The sequence below is a fragment of the Mauremys reevesii genome, linkage group 2 (genome assembly GCF_016161935.1).
Source record: "Mauremys reevesii isolate NIE-2019 linkage group 2, ASM1616193v1, whole genome shotgun sequence".
Classification (NCBI taxonomy): domain Eukaryota; kingdom Metazoa; phylum Chordata; order Testudines; family Geoemydidae; genus Mauremys; species Mauremys reevesii.
The window spans coordinates 240,538,354-240,561,105 of NC_052624.1; the positions used below are offsets into that span (position 1 = coordinate 240,538,354).

General features: G+C 42.5%; 1 protein-coding gene across 1 annotated transcript; it reads left to right on the plus strand.

Moving 5' to 3' along the window:
• The first annotated feature begins 3,437 nt into the window (after positions 1-3,437).
• On the plus strand, positions 3,438-21,552 carry ATP6V0D2 (ATPase H+ transporting V0 subunit d2). Its single transcript, XM_039521646.1, has 8 exons — positions 3,438-3,648; positions 10,073-10,244; positions 12,113-12,291; positions 13,607-13,686; positions 13,999-14,076; positions 18,247-18,423; positions 20,534-20,611; positions 21,155-21,552. Exons 1-8 carry the CDS (start codon positions 3,519-3,521, stop codon positions 21,314-21,316), a joined length of 1,056 nt encoding a protein of 351 aa, XP_039377580.1. The 5' UTR covers positions 3,438-3,518; the 3' UTR covers positions 21,317-21,552.
• The last annotated feature ends 1,200 nt before the right edge of the window (positions 21,553-22,752 follow it).

The window sequence follows — 22,752 nt, forward strand, 5'->3', positions numbered from 1 at the left end:
GCCCACTCCAAGGCCTATGAAGGTTAGGCACTTCATTGACGATCCATTCTTGGTTGGAATGTTTGGGCCTGATCCAATGCCCATTGAAATCAGTGGAAAGATTCTCATTGAAGTCAATGTGTTCTGGATGAGGCCAGGCACAAAGAGGGATGAGGTGCTGACTCCATCTCTTAGTACACACCAGAAGTATTCAGTATGTGTCTCAATTTTTGTATTCTGTTCTCCTGGACTGTGACAGAATCAGCCAGAGGGAAGGACTGATGGGGTTAAAAATCAAGAACTATCGTGAGGTAGGTCACTCCTGGTATCTGGACAAACCACTTACCAAGGCATTGGGCAGATAGAGTTTATCTGGCTGTCACAGTCTTACTACACATGAACAAGCCAGGCTCAGGTAAAAGACAATAATCTCATGCCAGGTCTTACTTCCTTTAGGGAGCCTCTGGAAGGCAGCAGTCTCTCACACATTTCCTGAACCCAGCCATTCTTCTCTCTCTCAGGCCTGGTCTACACTAGGCGTTTAAATCGGTTTTAGGAGCGTAAAACCGATTTAACGCCACAACCGTCCACACTAGGAGGCACCTTATATCAATTTTAATGGCTCTTTAAACCGGTTTCTGTACTCCTCCCTAACGAGAGGAGTAACGCCAGTATCGGTATTAACATATCGGATTAGGGTTAGTGTGGACGCTGATCGACGGTATTGGCCTCCGGGAGCTATCCCACAGTGCACCAGTGATCGCTCTGGACCGCAATCTGAACTCGGATGCAGTGGTCAGGTAAACAGGAAAAGCCCCGCGAACTTTTGAATATTTCCTGTTTGCCCAGCGTGGAGCTCCGATCAGCACGGGTGGCGATGCAGTCCGAAATCAAATTAAAAAAAGAGCTCCCGCATGGACCATGCGGATGTGATCGCTGTAAGGGCAGGCAAATCCGTTCTATCAGCGCTCCGTTACAGAAGATGAAATTTAGAATCCTTTTTTAAAAATCTCCAGACAGATGCCATAGCAGGGACTCAGCGCACTGCAGCGTGACAAGCGTAACGGAAAGCCAAAGAATCAAATGGACGCTCATGGACTGGAGGACTGAAGCTATCCCACAGTTCCTGCAGCCTCCGAAAATTATTTGCATTCTTGGCTGAGCTCCAAATGCTTCTAGGGTCAAACACACTGTCCGCGGGTCAGGGCATAGCTTGGCAATCTACTCACCCACCCCCCACCCACCCCCAGAAGCGAAAGGTAAAACAATCCTCTGACTCTTTTACATGTCACCCTATCTTTACTGAATGCTGCAGATAGACGCGATAGTGCAGCACTCAACACCAACATCCTTGCTCCCCCCCCCCGCCATGGGCGGCTGATGGTACAATATGATGGAAATCCATCCTCATCATCAGCATCAGCTGATCGTGCAAAAAGCTGGAAATCCATCCTCATGATCAGCTTCAGCTGATGGTACAAAAGGACTGGTAACTGTCCTCGTCATCAGCCTATTGGCCCTAATTTTTTCTGGTGGATGGATGGTGCAATATGGCTGGTAACCATCCTCATCATAGCAACAGGGGGCTGAGCTCCATCAGCCCCCACCCTTCATGTGTAAAGAAAAGATTCAGTTGCCCCTGGACTAGCAGTGGGATGCTGGGCTTCTCTCCTACACACTGCTTAATGTCCTGTCTGGACTATCATAGCAGCTGGAGGCTGCCTTCCACTCATTTCTCACTAACAAGTCAGTGTGTCTTATTCCTGCATTCTTTATTAATTCATCACACAAGTGGGGGGACAATGCTACGGTAGCCAAGAAAGGCTGGGGGAAGAACGGAATCAACAGGTGGGGTTGTTACAGGAGCACCCCCTGTGAATAGCATACAGATAATTTCTGCAGGCTCTGACACAGAGCAGCTGTGCTCTCTGGTTCTATGATACGGTGGTTCTCTAGCACACTTGCCTATATTAGGCAGCACTGATTCTATTTTTAGATACCAAAAAGGAGGGATTGACTCAGGGAGTCATTCCCAATTTTTGCTTTTGCGCCCCTGGCTGATCGGCCAGGGGCACTTATGACAGCAGCTAATGGTACAAAACAATGGAAGGTGCAATATGGCTAGTAACCAATCTTGGCTTTTGCGCCCCTGGCTGATTGGCCAGGGGCACTAGCAGCAAATGGTACAAAAGGACTGGTAGCCATGATCATCCTCAGTTCCAATTTATGGAAGGGTTTGGATGGTGCAATATGGCTAGTAACCATCTCTGCTGTCATGCAAAAGCAAAAGCATGCTTCTGTGTAGCGCTGCTGAATCGCCTCTGTGAGCGGCATCTAGTACACATACGGTGAGAGTCACAAACGGCAAAACAAGCTCCATGATTGCCATGCTATGGCATCTGCCAGGGCAATCCAGGGGAAAAAGTCGCGAAATGCTTGTCTGCCGTTGCTTTCCCAGAGGAAGGAGTGACTGACGACATTTACCCAGAACCACCCGCGACAATGATTTTTGCCCCATCAGGCACTGGGATCTCAACCCGGAAGTTCCAAGGGGCGGGGGAGGCTGCGGGAACTATGGGATAGCTAGGGAATAGCTACCCACAGTGCAACGCTCCAGAAATCGACGCTAGCCACGGACCATGGACGCACACCACCGATTTAATGTGTTTAGTGTGGCCGCGCGCACTCGATTTTATAAAATCTGTTTTACAAAACCGGTTTATGCAAATTCGGAATAGTCCCGTAGTGTAGACGTACCCTTTGAGTGAGAACTGGAGATTTGATCTTCCCAGTGAGCCCCCAGTTGAGTTGTATTCTTCCCTTTTAACTACTCTGTCCAAGCCTGACACCTATGGCAGGTGTAGCAGGCCAGGACTGATTAAGCCCAAAGGAGGTCACTAACCCTTTCCTCACCAGTGCAGGCTTTGTATACCCCATCACACCTCAGGATGAGGTAGGAAATCAGGATAGTAATCTTGCATTTTTTACACATTGCTCTCTACACTGGAGTGCAAAAGACAATTCTTTCTTTTGTAAAGACAGACATTTACAAATTATATGAGTTTCTTGAATGGCAGCATCTGCATTCAGGCAATTTAGTGCAATCACTGTTCAATATGTGATCAGAGATTACCTAAAAAAATCTGGCCTTAATATATTCAAGAAGCATGAAAATCCAATTCAAGTTTGATTGTACATTCTAAGTCCAGCTCCAAATCACTTTATGTAAAAAGTGGTTAAATCCTTTGCCCCCTCTTCTGTCTCTCCTTAGCCCATAGTAGATCCCAGTTCTGATTCTGACAGGAAGGAGTTAGATTTGTTGTCTAGCTGATTAGCTGGTGTTTTGTAAGCATCACGCAAAGTGCAGCCAACTACACTGGGAACAATAAACAGGAAGAAACAAGTCAGTAAAACCCAACCACAAGCTGACTGCAAATTAGTGACTATTGGTCATCACCTTCAAAAGAGAAGCACAAGACTTAGTATTCAAGGCTTTCACGTCCACAAAACAGCACGGAGATTAAGCCCTCTTTATCTCCATGACGGGGTACTCAGAGTTTTACTTCAATGTGGACCATGGCTACCTGGAGGGGCTGGTCCGAGGTTTTAAAGCTGGGATCTTGACGAATGCAGACTACATCAACCTAGTGCAATGTGAAACATTGGAAGGTGAGTCTGTTTGTTTACCTTATCAAGAGACAAATACTGTTGGCTAGATCACTGATGAAAGTTAAAAAAGAGACAGGTCAGAGAATTTAATAGGAGTGAAGTCAATATGGTTCTATAGAATTTACTCAATAAATCTATAGGATGAGATTTTGAAAGAGATTGATATCCTACTTATAAAATTTTCACCATACTTTACAGAATTATATAACTGTATAGGATGGTTCACAAAACCTGGAAAAAGCTTATAATTTGGTACTAAATCCATAGGATTTTTCCATAGGATTTAGGACTGTGTTACTGCATGGTTTTTAGATCATTAAGAGACTATCCACTTTAAAGGAGAAAAACTGGGTTTTAGGGAGATAAAATTGCATTACTCTTAAACGAAGAAAGGCTTTTGTGAAGGTGACTTTGTTGCAGAGGAGAAGGGAACATGCAGTTGTTTCCAAAGCAGCTTTTCTGCAGGTCAGACTGGCCACAGACTAGATCATGCAGATTTGAGAGAATAGATAAGGAGATGATCCCTCTCCAGGCATTTCTGAAAAAACAACTTACAAGCAGGAAACTTCTTTTGCAAATAAATGAACACAGGCTTTCTTCTGTATCTGAGAGTAATAACTGCAATTATTTAACCAAAATCTTTTACATTTAGGAATTCTATTAGGTCAAATTATCAGCATAATGACTACAAATGCAAGTTCATTGTGTCTGGAAAATTAGCAGCTTTGCTTCTCCTACCGATTCTGCTACCATCACTGTAGAAGAGAGGAAGCTGAAACTTGCCCACAACAACGCTCATCCCTCCCCTCCTTACACAAAGCTGGGCTAGTGGATCTTATAATAGCTTGGAAGTGTGACCAGTTCCTGTAACCTCTTTGTACTAGTAAATATGGCCTAAGGAACTTACCAATTCTACAGATATATTCCTGCTACAGCAGGTAATTTCCATGAGACAAATATCTCCTGCTCAATGAATGTACAAGCTCTACTTCAAAATGCTGAGAGAAATAACTGACACAACTGATCGAGTTATTAAACCCAGCGCTCTTTCTTCCTTTATCTTCTGTGCTCTCCAGGAAACAAACAGGTGATGTTCTCTGAGTTTCCTCAGAGTAGAAATTAGCTCCATAGCTGTTTTCTCAGAGTGAAGAAATTCCTCACTTTGAGAAAAAATCTTATTTTTCATACATTTAAAAAAATACCCGATCTTTTCAAAAAGTGATCGTTCAAGAAAATACTTAATGGGGTTCTGGAAAAACAGAAACAACACTATAGAAATTCTAGTTCATTTAAAAATTAAGATATTGTTAAAGAGAAAACAATTATTAAAAATGTATTTGCCTTTCAAAATTGCTGTATGTGTTCATGATGTTTTACAGACGGACAAGTATAAAAAGCCAAGATCCTTGTCTAAATAAGCTTTGCAGTATAAATTAATTCTAATGAGATTTTTTTTTTAAAAAAATCTCACTTCCTAATCTTAACTTTACTTTAGAATCCACACACATTAGAGCAGCAGCCTGTAGCAATCCCCCTTCTGTCATGGGCTTTTGTATAATTGTATTCTCCCCATTTAAGTGTTCAGTATTTTCTTCCTTTGTAGCATTTGGCAATTAAAAAAAATAATAGTAGAATCCCTCATATACCCCAAATTTAACAGTGACAATCAAAACCAGAGTGTCAGAATTACAGATATTACTATTTACATTAGGGGTGGGCAATAATTTTTGCAGGAGGGCCACTCCACGAATTTTGGTAAGTCTTCACAGGCTGCACATTTCTACTATATTAATGGAGGAGGTGCAGAGTCTGGGAGAGAGTTTGGGTGCAGGAGGGAGCTCCAGGCTGGTGCAGAGTGTTGGGGTGCAGGAGTGGGTAAGGGGTGTGGGCTCTGGGATGGAGTTTGGGTGCAGGAAGTGGCTCTGGGCTGGGGCAGAGGATTGGGGTGCACGAGGGGGTACGAGGTACAGGTTCTGGCCAGGAGGCGCTTACCACAGGCGGCTCCTGGCCAGTGGTGCAGCAGGGCTCAGACAGACTGCTTGCCTGCCTGCCATGGCCCATCCTGGAAGTGGCTACAGCCGGCTGCTGCTAGCATGTCTTTGTGTGCCCTTTGGGCGGAGGGGAGCTGCGGGTCTCCATGTGCTGCCTGCACCTGTAAACACTGCCCCCGCAGCTCCCATTCGCCAGTTTCTAGCCAATGGGAGCTGTGAGGATGGTGCTGGGGGCAGAGGCAGTGCACGGAGCTGCCGCTTCCACCCCACCAGGGGCATGCAGAGACATGCCAGCAGTAGCCGGCCGCTTCCGGGAGTGGCATGGGGCCACAGCAGGCAGGCAGCCTGCCTGAGCGCCCCCCTACACCGCGGCACTTTTAGCGGCCCGGAGATCGCAAGGGGGCAGCCAAAGAACCTGGCAGGCCGGACAGAAATGTTAGACGGGCTGGATCCTGCCCACGGGCCGGATCCTGCCGACGGGCCGTATTTTACCCACCCCAGATTTACATGCACTATGTCCTAATAATAATAACTACAAGAATGTAGGTTAGAACTTTGAACTTCCTTGAAAATCTTAGGATGAGTCAAGTGTGGCAGTGAATACTCAGCCCAGAGGGAGAAGGGGCTAATGAGGGGCGGGTCATGGGCTACTCCAAGGGCAGGAGAGGCCCTCTGTCTAAGTTACTGCAATGTCTATGGGGCTGCCACACAGCCAGGAATCTCTGCATCAGTGTACTGCTTCCCTGCCCACAACACAGTCCCTACATCAGGGCTTGTGATTGGGTCATTGGAAGCCTTATAGTTGTCTTCACAGTACCTGTGCTGAGGGAATCCTTTTCCAGCCTCAACTGGGGCTTTTAGGGTCCCCTTATTTCATTCTGGCCCTTTTACCCAAAGTATAGGAGTTGGCACATTGGCAATGGTCTCACCCTCAATATTTTACCCTCAAAACAACTATGTGAAAAGAGGATAGCAATAGTTTCTTATTTCATAGGTAGGTAGCTAAGTCATAGAAGGATTAGGGGCCCAGTTCTGCTCCCATTAACATCAATGAGAGTAGGCCCTCTAAGTAATTTATCCTGTCCAAATATAGGTTGTGACTCTAGCAGCAGAAAGTCCAACCAGAGCCATATGATGCCCATAAGGCATGATGCAGGGACAAGTCACTGGGAGATATGGTAGAGAGTGAAGGGTGTTTCAGTGGTTAGATTGCTATCCTAGGATTTAGGAGATCTGGTTCGATTCCTTGCTCCACCACAGACTTCCTGTGAGACCTTGAGCATATTACTCAGTATGTACCTCAGTTCCTCATCTGTAAAATGAGCATAATAGCACTTCCTGATCTCACAGGGAAGTTGGGACAACAAACACATTCAAGAGTGTGAGGCATTCAGATGCTACAGTAATGGGGACAATATAAACTACGAAAGATAGACAGATGTGCTGATTCAGTGCTTTTTCGGGGCAGTTCCCAGGGAATCCACTTCAATGGAGTCCCAGCAGCAGCTTAAGGTAGACCTCCATAGGAAGGACATGCTATTTCTTTTTCTCCCCCTACCGATCTTAGAGTTTTATACTGTTAATCAGCACCATACCATATGAGCACCTTCAGCATAAAAATCAATAGCGATAGCAAAGTCCCTGGTAGACTTCATGGAGTCTGACACTTCTTTCTTTACAGGGTCAGAACTCTGCTTGAGGCACAGGTTTTTTGGGGGAGGTGGGAAGTTACAAAAGGTATGAGAATAAAAACAGGTGTTTGAATTGTGAGCATCACTTATAGTGGAAACTTAAGGACATGGCATCTTCCTCTTTCTCCCCCAATGGTTTCATGTAGATATTGAAAGGAATAAATGGTGTGGGTTCCTATGGGACCCTGCAGATGAGGGGTTTTAGAGTGAAGGAGCAGTTACTCATCACCACTCTCTGAGTTCTGCTGGAGAGGAATGATTGGAGTCTCCGTAGAGCCATATACTCATTATATCATGTAGGTGTATTAATAATACTTTGGGTCCACTGTGTCAAACCTGAAGGGATATAGGTCCCTGTATGTAGTGTCCAGCAGTATGGGCACTGAGATCTTACCCTGTGTCCATGGCCATGAGGAGAGAGTCTTTTGATGCTGGGACAGCAGTCTCCTTGCTCTCCCCTGGTCTGAACATTGCTTGTGAGGCAATTAAGATGTTGGCCAATGTCACGTGTTGTTGGAGCTGACAAACAGAGGCTAGGGACACCATTCCTTACCCATCCTGCCTAATAGCCATTAATGGACTTAACCTCCATGAATGTATCCAGTTCTCTTTTAAATCACCAGCAGAAGTTGGTCCAATAAAAGATATTACCTCCCACACCTTGTCTCTTTAATATCCTAAGACTAACATGGCTACAACAACACTGCATACAATACATATTCCGATAATCTTATCAGTGAAGTATGTTAACAGCTCTTTGCAGAGCTTGATACTTGAGAGTGGTGTCTGGGTTATGCAGTAAGGGTTGACTTGCCACCTCACTCAGAGAGGAAGGTCTCTTAAGAGTGGCTGTATCCCAAGGTGCTAGAAATGCATTTGTGAGGAGTAAATCAAGGCAAATGAGTCAGTGGCAAAGTTGGAAATAGATCACTGGAAGCTTGATTCCTATTCCTCTCTGACACAGTAATGTACTCTAACCCCTACATATTTGTTTGATACATTTTTAAAAAAAAAGGTAAATTATCACTTTTCATCTTCATACGAAATGTAGATATGTGATAAAAATATGGGTGAGTACAAAAAGATTTTAAATATATTTAGACTTGATTTTAAGCATAATTATATTTATGTTGGATTGTTTTATCATGCTTATATTTTTCCTCGATCTAGAGATTAATATAGAGATTAAGCTGAATATTTTTTCAATTAGAAAAGAAACCTGTACTGCAGCACTCTGAATACTTCCAGTTATCTGACCCCATTGTCTATGTGCTTGAAAGGACATAACCTTTATAAATATTTTGTCAACAGAATCTTGTGTTTAACTCTGTAAAGACTTGTTTAACATGATTTCCTTCATAAGGAATTAGTTTATACTGGCAGCATTCAGTCTGGTGCAGGAAGACCTAGAGAAACACTGGCAGATGCACAGGTACTGACTGGACTGAGTTAGTTTGACAAAAGGAGTGTGTTGAATGTGATCACTATAATGAGCCCAGTCTGGTGGTTACTCTGTGTATGGCACTCTTATTGAGCTCAACAGAAAATGTGTACAGTATTCAAAAAGGCTATGTTATCAGGTACTATAGCAAGTCTACTACTTTTTGCTAACCACCACTTCAGAATTCATTTGTAAATGTAATAATTGTGAATAACAAAAAACACATTATCCCAAACTCTATCACTTAAAGCATATGAAGCTATTATTTTAGAATATGCCAGTGGCTTTATTATTTATTTATTTATTTTTAAAGGGAATGGATGCTGAACAGGTCTGAATACTAAAAATAAATCCAAATCACTTGTTCTGCCACCGGTAGTGAAAAATGGTCATAAAGCCAGGGGACAATAGTTAAGGGAACTCATATTGGGAATCCTTTGGTGGCACAGGGTTGCTGTAGAGACTTCTACAGACCCTCCCAGTGCAGGAAGCATGGACAGGATTTTCCTATGTCCATGACCCAGCTTCTAGAATAGCTCTTTGGAGCTGCAGAAGTTAGAAAAGTCCAAAGATCAGGGTCCAAATGCCAGAAGAGCATAAGAGTGACTTCTCTTGAGCTGAGCTGTACAGAACTTGGCTGGAGCCTGTTTCTGGGCTAAGCAGTACCATTACAAGTATACATCTGAGTGTTGATATATCTTCACATATGTAAGAACATAGTCCTCCTTGAGATGTAAATAATCCATCTGAACAACGGAAGAATTCTCTAATAAAGTTATAGGGCCAGATTCACTCCTGGTTTATCTCAGCTTCTACCCACATAAACCAGGAGCTCTGCAGACAGAAAGTCAACTGGAGGCAGGTTTCGGTGGTGCAACAGCACGCTCAGGAAGACGGCACAGTCAAAATAGTGAATAAAGTTGACTGGGGAAGGTGAGGTAGAGCAGGTGAGAAAATGTGCTGTTTCAGCCCATCACCACTGCAGCATCACTGGTGGGACTCTATGGAGATTATGGCAGCCCTGGCCTAATACAACCTCTGAGGAGTGACATATGATTTGTCATCTCCTATGGTATGTAAAAAAGCCTGGTTAGGAAAGGGAGGTGCAAATTTGTGCTAGCCCTGCACTTGCTCTAAATGAAGATAATGACAAAATTCCCTTTGACTTCACTGGAAGATAATCAAGTCTTAATATGGAAACAGAGGGTAAAAGCACCGAAACATGTAAAGTTATTCCAGTTGGTTCCATTTCTAGTGTTGTGACAGTTTATCCTCATAGTTTCTTCTGAATCTATTTGTAGACTTGAAGTTACATCTACAGACCACAGACTATGGCAACTTCTTGGCCAATGAAACTGGCCCTCTCACTGTTTCCACCATTGATGACAAACTGAAAGCCAAATTACTCACAGAATTTCAATACTTTAGAAACCATGCCTTTGAGCCACTTGCCACGTTTCTGAACTTTATCACGTAAGTTAAGTTACCTGTTCATTTCAATTGCCACAGTTATTCAAAGCAAGTCAGGGTAAATTTCTTGTTAATGCAATTTACACACAGCTGGCCAATGAGTGAAATTTATTTAATACTGTACCATTTTAAAGAAGTATAACTCAGTGTTTAGAAACCTAAAGAAAAATCTATTCTTATTTGTTACATCATGGACTAACAGTTTCAAAGTTGTATTACTTGTTTGGGGTGGAGAAGGCGAGATGGGGAGGAGAGATTTAAATTTTTCAAAATATAATTGTTTTTAAATTAGGGTTTGGATTTTTTGGCAAGATGAAGAAACTCATGATATAGAGGATGGAGTTCTAATGCAGAGTACATACTCTTTATTTCCATACAGATAGCAAACTCTGCATTCTGTTTCAAGGTGTCAATCTAAATATATGAATTTCTGTGGTCTTTAGTGAGATGTTTAGATCCTAGTAGCTTTATTTTTGAAAGATCTAAGTGCTATCTGATCTGCTCTTGACTTTAACAACATATTACTGAGAACACAGACCTGATTTATGTTCGTTTGGATGCTTTAGCAAAATCTCCTCTTCTCTGTAGTAAGGACTTCAGTACACATTCTTATCTTACCTTTTAATACTTGGTGGCTGTGACAAAATTGCAAGACTTTACTTCCCAGCTTAGTTTGGGGTAGTCATATTTTTTCCTGACACAAAAGTAAAGTATCATTAATTTTTTCCTCATTATCATAAAGGTGGCTGAGTTAATTTTGTGCATGGACTAATAAACATGGTGATTCTGCAAGGCCTCACTAGGACAGTTATGCACTTAGAACTTTGCAAAATCCACAATTCTTGTTTCACGGAATTTCATTAAAAATTATTGCTGTTTTCATTCAAAAATTATTGCTGTTTTCATTTCAGTTTTGCATGCACACATTCCCCTCCCCTCTCACCATACACTGTGGTGTTTTGCAGTAGGGATAGTACTTTCATAGTACGTGACATGCCTTTCACTTCACTAAGCTACATGTCCAAAATCCTTTAACCTCCTTTCAAACTTTCCATAGGAAATTTCATTAATCTGTTCTGAATCAGTTAAGCAAACCTGAAGAGTAGTAACCATTCTTTAAATGTCACAGGTAAAACACTATGGAAATCTATTCCATCCACATGTGTTACAGCCCCAAAGTTCCTCAGGGTCATAGCAACATGATGTCCATGGGTGATAGGTTTTGCATTTCAACTTCAGAGTTACTGGAAAGGTCCAGATCATTCACTCTCATGGTAAAACCCACAGAAGACTACTAAGAGGGAAGAAATCTCTGAGAGGATCCCTATACGAGGGGGCTGGTCTCAAGGATCCTGGGGGATCTGCAAGAGGCCAGGGTCATCCACCCAAACTCTGTAGTTATAGTGTCCACAAGTCAGGATAGCTCACTTAAAAGAACACCACCACCAGAGGTGGTTCCAGAGGAACTTTGAATACAGGCACATTAGATATTTGCAGTTATCCTAATGTTCCTCATGGGAAACAGCAGTATCCCCAAACAGCAACAATTTCTAGTTCATCAGATGTACTTTTGATGCAATGTATTAGATCTTAAATAAAAATCACATCCTAATGCTGCAATGCTGCATAAGAAGACTTACCTTACATTCGTGCTTAGTCCTTTCTTTAGAACAAGTCCAAAAGCACTTATATGTCAAAGCAACTCCAGCATTCAAAATTAATGTTATATAGCAGTCATTTTTCTGTCTGTGAGATGTTGATATCTGAATAGATGAAAACAGAGCAAGTATTTTGGTGGTTTAGGTCTGTACGGTTTCTTTTATATTTAAGAAATAAATCAAGTTGTTTTGTAACTTTTTTCCCAAACTCAGGTACAGCTATATGATTGACAACGTGATTCTGTTGATAACTGGTACACTGCATCAGCGACCCATAGCTGAACTTGTTCCTAAGTGCCACCCTTTGGGCAGTTTTGAGCAAATGGAAGCCGTCAGCATTGCCCCAAACCCTGCAGAGCTATTCAATGCAATTTTGGTTGACACACCATTAGGTATGAAAATTTAATGATTTGTCTACAGATGCTCCTCTTCACATATTCCTGATAATTTCATTTCAGATCACACCAGCAGTTGTTTCACCAGAGATTATATGATTTGATAATTTAACCTATGAGTAATTGGCAACTGCACTGCAGGACAAGATGCGGTTTTGAAGTGTTATTCTGTGCATTTCACAAAACAACTTTAAAATAAGACAGTTGATTAACAATTTTCATTTCACCTGGATAGCAGTCACATATAGAAAACATGCTACACTAGATCAGACTTTTATAGCTTACTTTCAGAAATATCAAGTGGCTCTGATAATGGTTGAATTGTTATTTCAAGGTTCACTGTAAACATATGCCAATAGCTGTTTCCATAAGTGAATCATTTAGGACAAAATCCTGCCCATGTCTCTTTAGGCACCAAGGTCCCTGGTAATGGCACCAGTTGTTATTATTAAATATTTATTTTATGGCGGTGCCCAAAAGCCTCAGTCGGTTGTGGGCACCCATTGTGCTGGGCACAGTACAAACACAGAAAGAGCCAATCCCTGCCTTGAATGGTTTACAATCAAAAGATAAAACAGACCAAGGGATGAGGTTGTGGATACAATATACAAGCAAAGGAATATGGTGAACAATTGGCAAAGCTTTGTTAGTTACACTTATTGTAATTTTAAGTTATTCAACTGCACAAAGTGGGATAGGATTTTGTGTGCACCCTATGCACTGTGTTGAGCCCAACTCTGTAGGCATTCCCTGTGTAAAGTAGCTAGAGCAGGGATGGACTGGGGAAAGATTGGGGCTGGAGGATCCTTTGTTATCTGGAGCCTCTGGTCCTTCCCCATATACAAAAACACACATAGGAGTATGGCTAGGGAAGGGAGGCTACACTACCAATTGGGCTTGAGTACCCTCTGCAGAGCAGCTCCATGATCTGGAAAAGAAGATTCTTCTCTTCACTCCCCTCTGGAAATCTCCCCAAAGCCCAGCCCAACTACTTGTGCTAAATGCTAGGGAGTAGGTTAGGGCCTTAAAATAATTACTCTGTTAGCCATTCTCATCTGATGCTCTCTGGAGATTTGAGCACTGACAGCTAGATTGATTCCCCTTGCAGCAGAATCCTAGTATAAAGAGAAAAATTAAGAGGATTTCACATATTTACCTTCCTGTTTCTCCTCCCACTTCCCCCTCAAATTACCCTTTCTTGAAACCACAATTCCTTGATCACTGCCACAAAATTGGTAGATTGCTACTGGTCAGGGATGCTCACATATCGCCATCTGAATTTATTCTGTAAGTTAACATACTCTGCTTTCAGCTCCTTTCTTTCAAGACTGCTTATCTGAAAATGACTTGGATGAAATGAACATTGAAATAATGCGAAACAAACTGTACAAGGTAAGTGCTTCTTAGAATACTATACTACGAACTTCCTATAAAAGTAAAAAAAAAAAATCACAAGAAAATGATAGAACATCAAGAATTTGAGAACTATCATCATGTTCTATTTTTTAAAATCTCACTAATGAAAATGAAAATGCTGTGGGTATAAGTTACTGTCTTAATTAGGGTGACTAGATGTCCCGATTTTAATTATGTAAGTAGTCCCATCAATTTCAACTGGGGTACCCACATGCTTATGTGCTTTGCTGCACTGGGGCCTTAATGAAGTTCTATATAAAATGTATCTTTTTCTCCCTCCTTGTTTAGTCTTATCTCGAGGCTTTTTATAAGTTCTGTGAAAAACAAGGAGGCACCACAGCAGAAATAATGTGCCCTGTTCTTGAGGTAAGACAAGCGCAGACCTTACGCATCTAAGTATTCCATGAGGATTTTCTAGCTCAATTATGTAATGCTTTTCCTGCTCCTTCCTTCTTTCCCCAATTTGTGAAATTGACATTCAACTTTTCTCTGAGTGACAACTGGTTTACTAGGATCCGATGAAAACATTTGTTTCGGGTTCAAATTCAACCATTACTTACAGAAGTAGCCATTCCATTGCAAGGGAGGAGTCAGCCTCAGTTAGTATTTTTCTATAATTGCCACAGTAGGAGAGATACCAACGTGTGCAGTAGTATCAGAGATCGCTTACATTTGTTAATACACTTGGTATAAGGAAGGAAGAAAGCAGATTTAGATTTTTCTAACACCTATTCCCCTGAAATTAGGTTCTTGATATTGAAGGTCTCAAATCACTGATTTTTAAAGGGTTTTTAACTGGCAGAAATACAGTGTCGTAGGAGTTTGATTTTCAAAAGTGCTTATTGTTGGTCTAATTCTGTTCCCCTTGAACTTAATGCTTCAAGTCAGAGCTGAGTGACTTTTAAAATTTCCATTCTGCAGGAAATCCAGACATTTCAACACATTTGTTTTCACCCCAAATTGGCACACAAAGTAGAAATTTTGAATGTTTCTGTGGAACAGAAATTCCAAAATAACTGATTCAGAAATTGTCATAAACAGACAGTAAAGGGTTAAGAAGTTCACCTAGCCTAGCTGACACCTGAACAGAGGAACCAATAAATGGACAAAATGTTTCAAGAGGAAAGAGCAGGGCCGGCTCCAGACCCCAGCACGCCAAGCGCGCGCGTGGGGCGGCATTTTAATGGGAGGGCGGCAGGCGGGTCCAGCGGACCTTACGCAGTCACGCCTGCGGGAGGTCCAATGGAGCCATAGGACAACCGGACCTCCCGCAGGCATGACTGCGGCGGGTGCACTGGTCCCACGGCTCGTGTGGACCTCCCGCAGGCATGACTGCGGCGGGTGCACTGGTCCCGCGGCTCGTGTGGACCTCCCGCAGGCATGACTGCGGAAGCTCCACCGTAGGCGCGGGACCAGCGGCACGTCTGCGGGAGGTCCCGCGAAGGCGCGGGACCGGCGCCCGGCAGCGCGAGCGGTGCGGCGCGCCGCCCTGCTTGGGGCAGCGGAATTCAGAGAGCCGCCCCTGGGAAGAAGGGAAGTTTTCCTTTGTTCAGTTCATTAAGTTCTGTGCTGGAGTAAAAAGATCCAGGAATCAACCAACCAGGGTAGTGAGTATTAGAAAAGGAATGAATTAGCTTATGTTTATTTCCTTTTGTGACTTTGTCTTTTTGTATTAGAGGGATAATCAAATTGGGTTTTCTTTTGTGTAACTAAGGTTTTGCCCAGGGGAACATCCTCCGTGTTTTGAATCTGTTGTCTGTGAGAGTAGTTTGTATGCTAATCTCTCAGAGGTATTTCTTTTACACCTTTTCCTTAATTAAAATCTTCTTTTAAAAAACCTGATTGATTTTTTCCTTGTTTTAAGATCCAAGGGGTTTGGATCAGTGTTCACCAGAAAACTGGTGGAGAAGTCTCTCAAGGTTACACAGGGAAGGGTTACAGTACTTGAGAGGGAAAGATTTTTTGGGGGAAGACAAATTTTCCCAAATAACTCATGAACAGCTGTTTTAAACGATTTGGGTGGTGGCAGCAACCAGATCTAAGCTGGTAATTCATCTTAGGAGTTCTCATGCAGGTCCCCACATCTGTACCCTAAAGTTCAGAGTGGGGGTAAAACCTATGACAGGAATGTTGAAATGTTTTGTTTTGACAGTTTTCAAATAAAATAGTTTGACATTTACAAAACTGAAATGTTTCATTTTCATTTGTTGAAATGAAGCAAAGTGGTTTGTTTAAAATCATTTTCAACTGCATTTCCCATTATACTACATTACAACTCCAATAAGGCAGCTCAGAAGGTTGATGCCCCCATTTTCATCTATGGTAGGCCAGACAGGGAGACTGGCCTACATCTCCCATGATGTGCCATACAGAGCTTGGTTAGAGTGAAATCTGTGTTGCATTATGGGAGATGTAGTCCTCCAGAGAACTCAGCGTATAGGAGAGAATGGAGACCTATGCGTGAATATGGAAATGCAATTTAATATTTTATTGAACTGATTCAGAATGAAACAACAAAACAAAAACCAGGATATTCCTATTTGAGTTAGTCTGATCCAAAATAAAATATTTCATTTCCATTTTCTGCACAAATTGAGATTTTCCTATGGAAAGTTTCCATTTTGCAGAAATAGCATTTTCCATGAGAAAATAATTCAGATACAAAATTCTGAACCAACTCTAGTTGAAGTCAATGGGAGTTTTAGCAGTAACTTCAGTGGGAACAAGAGTATGTCAATGCTAAGCATTTTTGAGTAGATCAGTGTAGAGTTCTTTATAGAAGCATTTCCTTCCCGCCCCCACCCTGTAATACCAAACTGATCTAAGGACGTGTTGAAAAAATTGTCTTTTTACAAAGACAGCTAATAAAGAAGTTTAATTATATGGACGAAGAAGTTGTTGCCATTTATGTCGTACTTTCATACATATGCTCAGGTCTCATCCTGCAAATCTTACCCAAGCATGCAGCCATCCTGCAGTCAATGGGACTATTCCCATAAGAAAGGGTTGCATGATCATTCCCAAAACTAAAAAAGTTACTATATTCAAATATAATTAAAATGTGCGTTGTCCTCAAAATACTATAGATATAACAGCTAAAAGTCACCCTATATAGACATTATAGGTCAAATCCTTTTGCTCTCTCTACTTATGAAAGTAGACCCACTGGAATTGATGTGCCTACTCACATTAGTAAGGCAAGTAGGATTTGGCTCTATTACTTATTAACCAAAAATCTTTTCATGCACACATATTCTAATCATTTCCCCATTGTTTATTCTCTTTCCCTATGCTGAATCCAGTGCCAGAGTGCAATCAGGTGACTGTTACAACTTGTTCTAGTCCATACACTCAGGAACTAGGAATGTGAATCTGTTCTTAAATTTGCAAAACAGTGTTGCAACTGCTAAAATGTAAACAAATTATATTGCTCAATAGAAAACTGTAATTCTCTGCTCACCAAAGCATTTTGAAAGTTCACATACTCAGAAGCACTTCACACTCTGCCTAAATTTTGCTCATGCTGTATTTTGATCTGGATAATTCTGAACCAAGTCCCAGTAATTAGCTGATCCATAACTTTTTTTAGAAAAGGTACTTTGCTTTAAAAAGAGAAAAAAGAAAAAATGCTATTTTGGTCCCAAGTCAGTAAAAGAATTGGTAAACTTAAAGATAATTTAAACTTTCACTTACCTTTAAAATATGAATTAAATCCCTCAGGGTGGTAATTAAATCCCTCAGGCCTATACATTGGCATGAATTTTACTGTTTTTCCTGCAGCAGCAGACATAACTGACATATAAAGCTGTCAGAAGAAATATAGCTCTCTGCTTTAGGTGTTAGTAATCATTTAGTGCAGAGAAAACACAGAAACCTGAAGGCCTGAACTTGGCAGGCAAAATGTCTCAGTTCACCTCTGCCAGGTCCTTATCCGTTGTTTTAAGTTGTCCACACACGTAGCCATTATTTTTAAACTTTTCCATTTCACCTTTAATCTCAATAGCAGCTCTCCAGAGATCTGAAGTTACTGAAATAAATGTGGTCTACTTTTGATCTTTTCCTTTTTAATGTTTTGAGCAATGTTATTTAAATTCAGAAGGGGGGAAGGAAGAGATTTCTCAGCAGTCTGCAGAACTAAGTGTTTTGAGAAGCAAAAAGTAGGGAAATGATGGGATGGGCAGTGGTTGAGATGAGACGACAGTGCCAGAGTCATAGAATAAAAGCTTAACTTTCTTAATTTCTCTTTAGAGAGACAAGCGGGGTCAGGTAATATCTTTTATTGGATGAATTTCTGTTGTGAAAAGAGACAAGCTTTTGAGATGACATAGAGCAGTCATCCAATATGTAGTATCAAAAATCACAGGGTCTACTCTTGCAAACACTTTCTACCAAGTGTAGCACTTACTAATTTGAATAGTCCTGTTAGATTTTAATGGGACTACTCATGGCATTAAACACTAGCACTCATTATTATGGTGTTTTTCAGAACCAGGCCATCTAATTAAGTCTGTTGCCTGTTTTGTTTTATGAATTAAGTTTGAAGCAGACAGACGTGCTTTTATCATCACTATTAATTCATTTGGCACGGAGCTGAGTAAAGATGACAGAGAGAAACTATATCCAACTTGTGGAAAACTTTATCCAGAAGGCTTACATCTGCTGGCCAACGCAGAGGACTACGAGCAAGTGAAGTGTGTGGCAGATTACTATGCAGTATGTAAGATGTTTCAAATGTCTTTCAATATTCCAGGATGTGGGTTCCAAGAAAAGCCCTGCAGTACAAGATTAAAACATTTTAAAAAAAATCAAGTATCCAACATAAGAATCAAATTTAAAGGATCCAAATCAAAAGTGTATTGAATCAAAGGCTTTCAGTACAAGAAATTGTGAACACTGAAGTTATTACATTAGTATAGTACAAGGTGCCCATCACAGAGACATGAAAGTAGGCCCAAATCATACCTTCCTACAAGCAAAACTGTTCCCATACCACAAAGGTCCCAAGAAACACAGGTTCATTTTTTGGCAGTGAAGACAAGTCTGACATTTCTTGGCAGATTATGGTCCCCGAGATAGTTCTGGTCCCCACTTATCCATCCCCATCCTGTAGGGACCCTGGGTCTCCCTCAGCTGGAGAGTTTTCCCTCTCTTTTACCCGCACAGTGCACGAGCCAGTACTGCCAGCTGTCCATTTCCCAATGGATTCTCCTGCACTCTGCCATACAGAAACAAGATCCCCATGTGCCGGGCTGCAACATCATTTAGCCCAGTCACTCCTCTGTTTTAGACAGAGCAGTGGTGGGGACAAATTTCACTGGTGTTGTGACCACGCAGCTGGAGTGATGCTCCAGACTGCTCCATTGGGTGACCAGATGTCCCAATTTTATAGGGACAGTCCCGATTTTTGGGTCTTTTTCTTATATAGGCTCCTATTACCCGCTACCCCCGTCCTGATTTTTCACACTTGCTGTCTGGTCACCCTACTGCTCCAGCAGCAGCCGTACTGATTTAGCACATGACCACTGCTTAAAAGTGATTGGGTTATCCCTCTGCAGTTCCACAGCCTACAGTACTTTGAGTAAGTGCAAAAACCTTGGGGTGTAGGGCTGCCTCCACATCTGCAGCCCTCCCCTAATTGGCACCACTGCTTCTCAGCTGTAACCTCAGGGAAGAGGAGTTTAGGCAGCCATGAAAGTGCAGGCTGCAGCCTTCCAAACCTACAAATCATAGGGATTTACAGAAAAGGGGTTGAAGCACACATAGGACCTCCCTGTCCACTGGTAGCTCCTACACAAGTTGCACTACCACTGGGGAGGCATGTCACCCATGCAAACACAAACGTTCTCTGTGAGGAGGGTGAAGCAACAGAGACTAAATGAATGCTACTTGCAGCAGTCTTTTTCGGTGTCTGCACTGCACTATGTCAGCGGGAGACGCTCTCCCATCAATGTAATGCATCTTATCCACATGTGCTAAATTGGTGCGACTGCATTGATGCAGCAGCGCCGATTTAGCGTGGTAGCGAAGATAAGCCCTTCTTGAGTACAGATATCTCATCACTGCCAGAGGTGAGAATGTGGAGAACACATGCACAGAGAAGAGCATGGCTGTTCCCATTCTCATGCTGAGCCCTAGCACCACCAAGCTGCAGTAGGAGAGTTTCCACATGGTCTGAATCTAGAGGGGAAAACTCTGTCACAGTGCTTGCATTCGCTCCTTTTTCCTCCCCACTGTCATCCCATGTGAGTGCCATTTGATCAGTATCACCCTTCCTTACACAGACACACACAAGAATGGGGGGGAAAGATATTTTTCCCCTTTTCTATCAGATCTTTATAGTGAATTTTGTGGTTCAGCCTCCCTTTTGCAACACAAGTTGCATCACAAATTAATACACACAGATTGCACCCATACTTTGCATCTGCTAAATGAACTGTGAATGCAAGCATGATTTTTGTGCTTCTAGCTGCTTGACCTGCATTCACAAGATGGAGGCTGCCTTTCTGAAAATGTGTTTTTAAGTCGCTGAAGAAGTCCTGAAGTAAATGGGGTAGTTGTACTCAGGCAATAGCAAACCCCTTACAGTTCTCTCATTTAAATTGTGAAGTTCGGAGGGAAAGAGGGAGGAAAAACATGGGCAAATGCCAGTATTTTTTTCTTTCAGTGCATATTTGCATGGTCCATGCATTCCAGACAACCAAGTACAATCTGCATGGGTTCCTATTTACAGAAAGTTTACTTAATACAGAGAAGGTTTGTTTGATTTTGATAAATAAGATGAATGAACATATTATTTCCCATTGGTGATGGTTTGTGCTTCTAGGAATACAAGGCTATGTTTGAAGGGGTAGGAAGTGGTACTGGAGAAAAGACACTGGAAGATGCATTTTTTGAACATGAGGTAAGACGTTCCAGCTCTAAACGTATTACTAGCAAAACAATTTTACTCATCTGTGACAGGAAGTGGTGGTGGTCATTCAGTAGATAGCGCTATTTCTTCTGAGTCTGTACTGACCCAATAACCCAACATTGTGTTAGGACACATTGCACTGCTATAGTTGGCATACTTGGAGGAGACAAAACAGAAGGCTTCACTTTCTAAGTAAAACAAATGCCAGGGCACCCTTTGAAAGTGTGTGTATGCAGGTGTAAAGCATCATGGTCTGGCCAAATTCCATCTCAAGCAATTATAAACCATTTACTGAAATTTCCTCTGCAATATCCATAAGAGAAAGTATTCATTTCCTGCCCTAAACTCTTGGATGATGTTTCTGTGGTCTGTTAAAGAGTTGCCACAATTAAACCAGACATGGCTGCATTTTGATCATGCTTTTAGTGGGCAGATCCCTAGTTATAGTTAGTTAAGTTTGTAAAGTGCTCTAGAATCCTATTCTTCTTTAATGCATTATTTTAAAGATAGTTCTGATTTAATGTTTTTCCTCAGGTAAAAATGAATGTGCTTGCCTTCAATAATCAGTTCCATTTTGGAGTGTTCTACGCTTATGTCAAGCTGAAGGAACAAGAAAGCAGAAATATTGTCTGGATTGCCGAGTGCATTTCCCAGAGACATAGAACCAAAATTAACAACTACATTCCTATTTTCTAATTCAGAGAATTTATAGTTCTAGAGTGCACAAACAGAAATAATTTGTGAATATTAAAGAATTTTTTTAAGAAGTTTCTCAGATTTTACAAAATGTATTAATGGTCACCTTTATACATAGAACAATGGAAGCAAAACAAAAACTAAGATCATAGATACAAGTATTTTCCTCCTTTCTCTGATAATAATTGACTGAATCTTATTTTTAGCTGTCCCCCCCCCCCATGTGCTCGTTTTAATTTAGTTGGTCAATAAAAATTGCCAATGGGTTCCTGTTTGTTTATTCTTTACTTCCCATGCCAATACAAGTGTAGCATCTGTGTTTTGCACTAGCGGTTTTTGTAAATCTCATCAGAAAGTTTAATTGGAACTAGCAGTTTTCTCAAAGGACATGGTTCAATACAGGCCAGTAGAACCACCATTTCAATACTAGAAGATCATAGTTAAGTGAAAATTAAGGGTTTCTTAATGCTGCTGTTACGAAGGATATGAAGGACTAACTGGGGGAATAGCGAGACAGATAAAACCTGTGATAGTCCCCTTGCAGCTCTTCCACCACTTTCTTCCATCTAGGTAGGGTTGCCAACTTTCTAATGGCACAAAACCGAACTACCTTGCCCTGTCCCTTCTCTGAGGCCCCACCCCCACTCACTCCAGCCCCCCACCTTCACTCACTTTCACTGGGCTGGGGCAGGGGGTTGCGAGCTCCAGGGTAGGGTGAGAAATGAGGGGTTCAGGGTGCGGGAGCGGGCTCAGGGCTGGGGTGCAGGCTCCTGTTGGGGTGCAGGCTCCAGCTGGGGGTGTGGGCTCTGGGGTGGGTCCGCAGATGAGGGGTTTGGGGTGCAGGAGGGAGCTCAGGGCTGGGGTAGAGGATTGGGGTGCAGGATTTGGGTGAAGGTTGGGGTTATGACCTGGGGCAGAGGGTTGGGGTGCAAGGTCTGGAAGGCAGTTTGGGTGCAGCAGGGGGCTTTGACCTAAGGCAGAGGGTTCGGGGTATGGGCTCCGGCTGGGCAGCACTTGCCTAAGGCGGCTCCTGATCAGCAGTGCAGTGGGGCTAAGGCAGACTCCCTGCCTGCCCTGGCTCCACGCTGCTCCTCGAAGCGGCCGGCATATCTGGCCCCTAGATGGAGGCATGACCAGGTGGCTCTGTGCGGTATGTACTGCTCATGAAAGCATATGCTGCCCCTGCAGCTCCCTTTGATCACGGTTCCTGGCCAATGGGAGCTGTGGAGCCGGCACTGGGGGGCACGGGGAAGTGTGCAGAGCTTCCCTGATTGCCCCTGGACCTACAGGCCGCAGGGACATAATGGCCACTTCTGGGAGCTGCGCGGAGCCAGAGCAGGCATGGAGCCTGCCTTAGCCCTACTGCGCTGCCAACCGAACCTTTAATGGACTGGTCAGCAGTGCAGCTGCCAGGGTCTCTTTTTGACCAGGTGTTC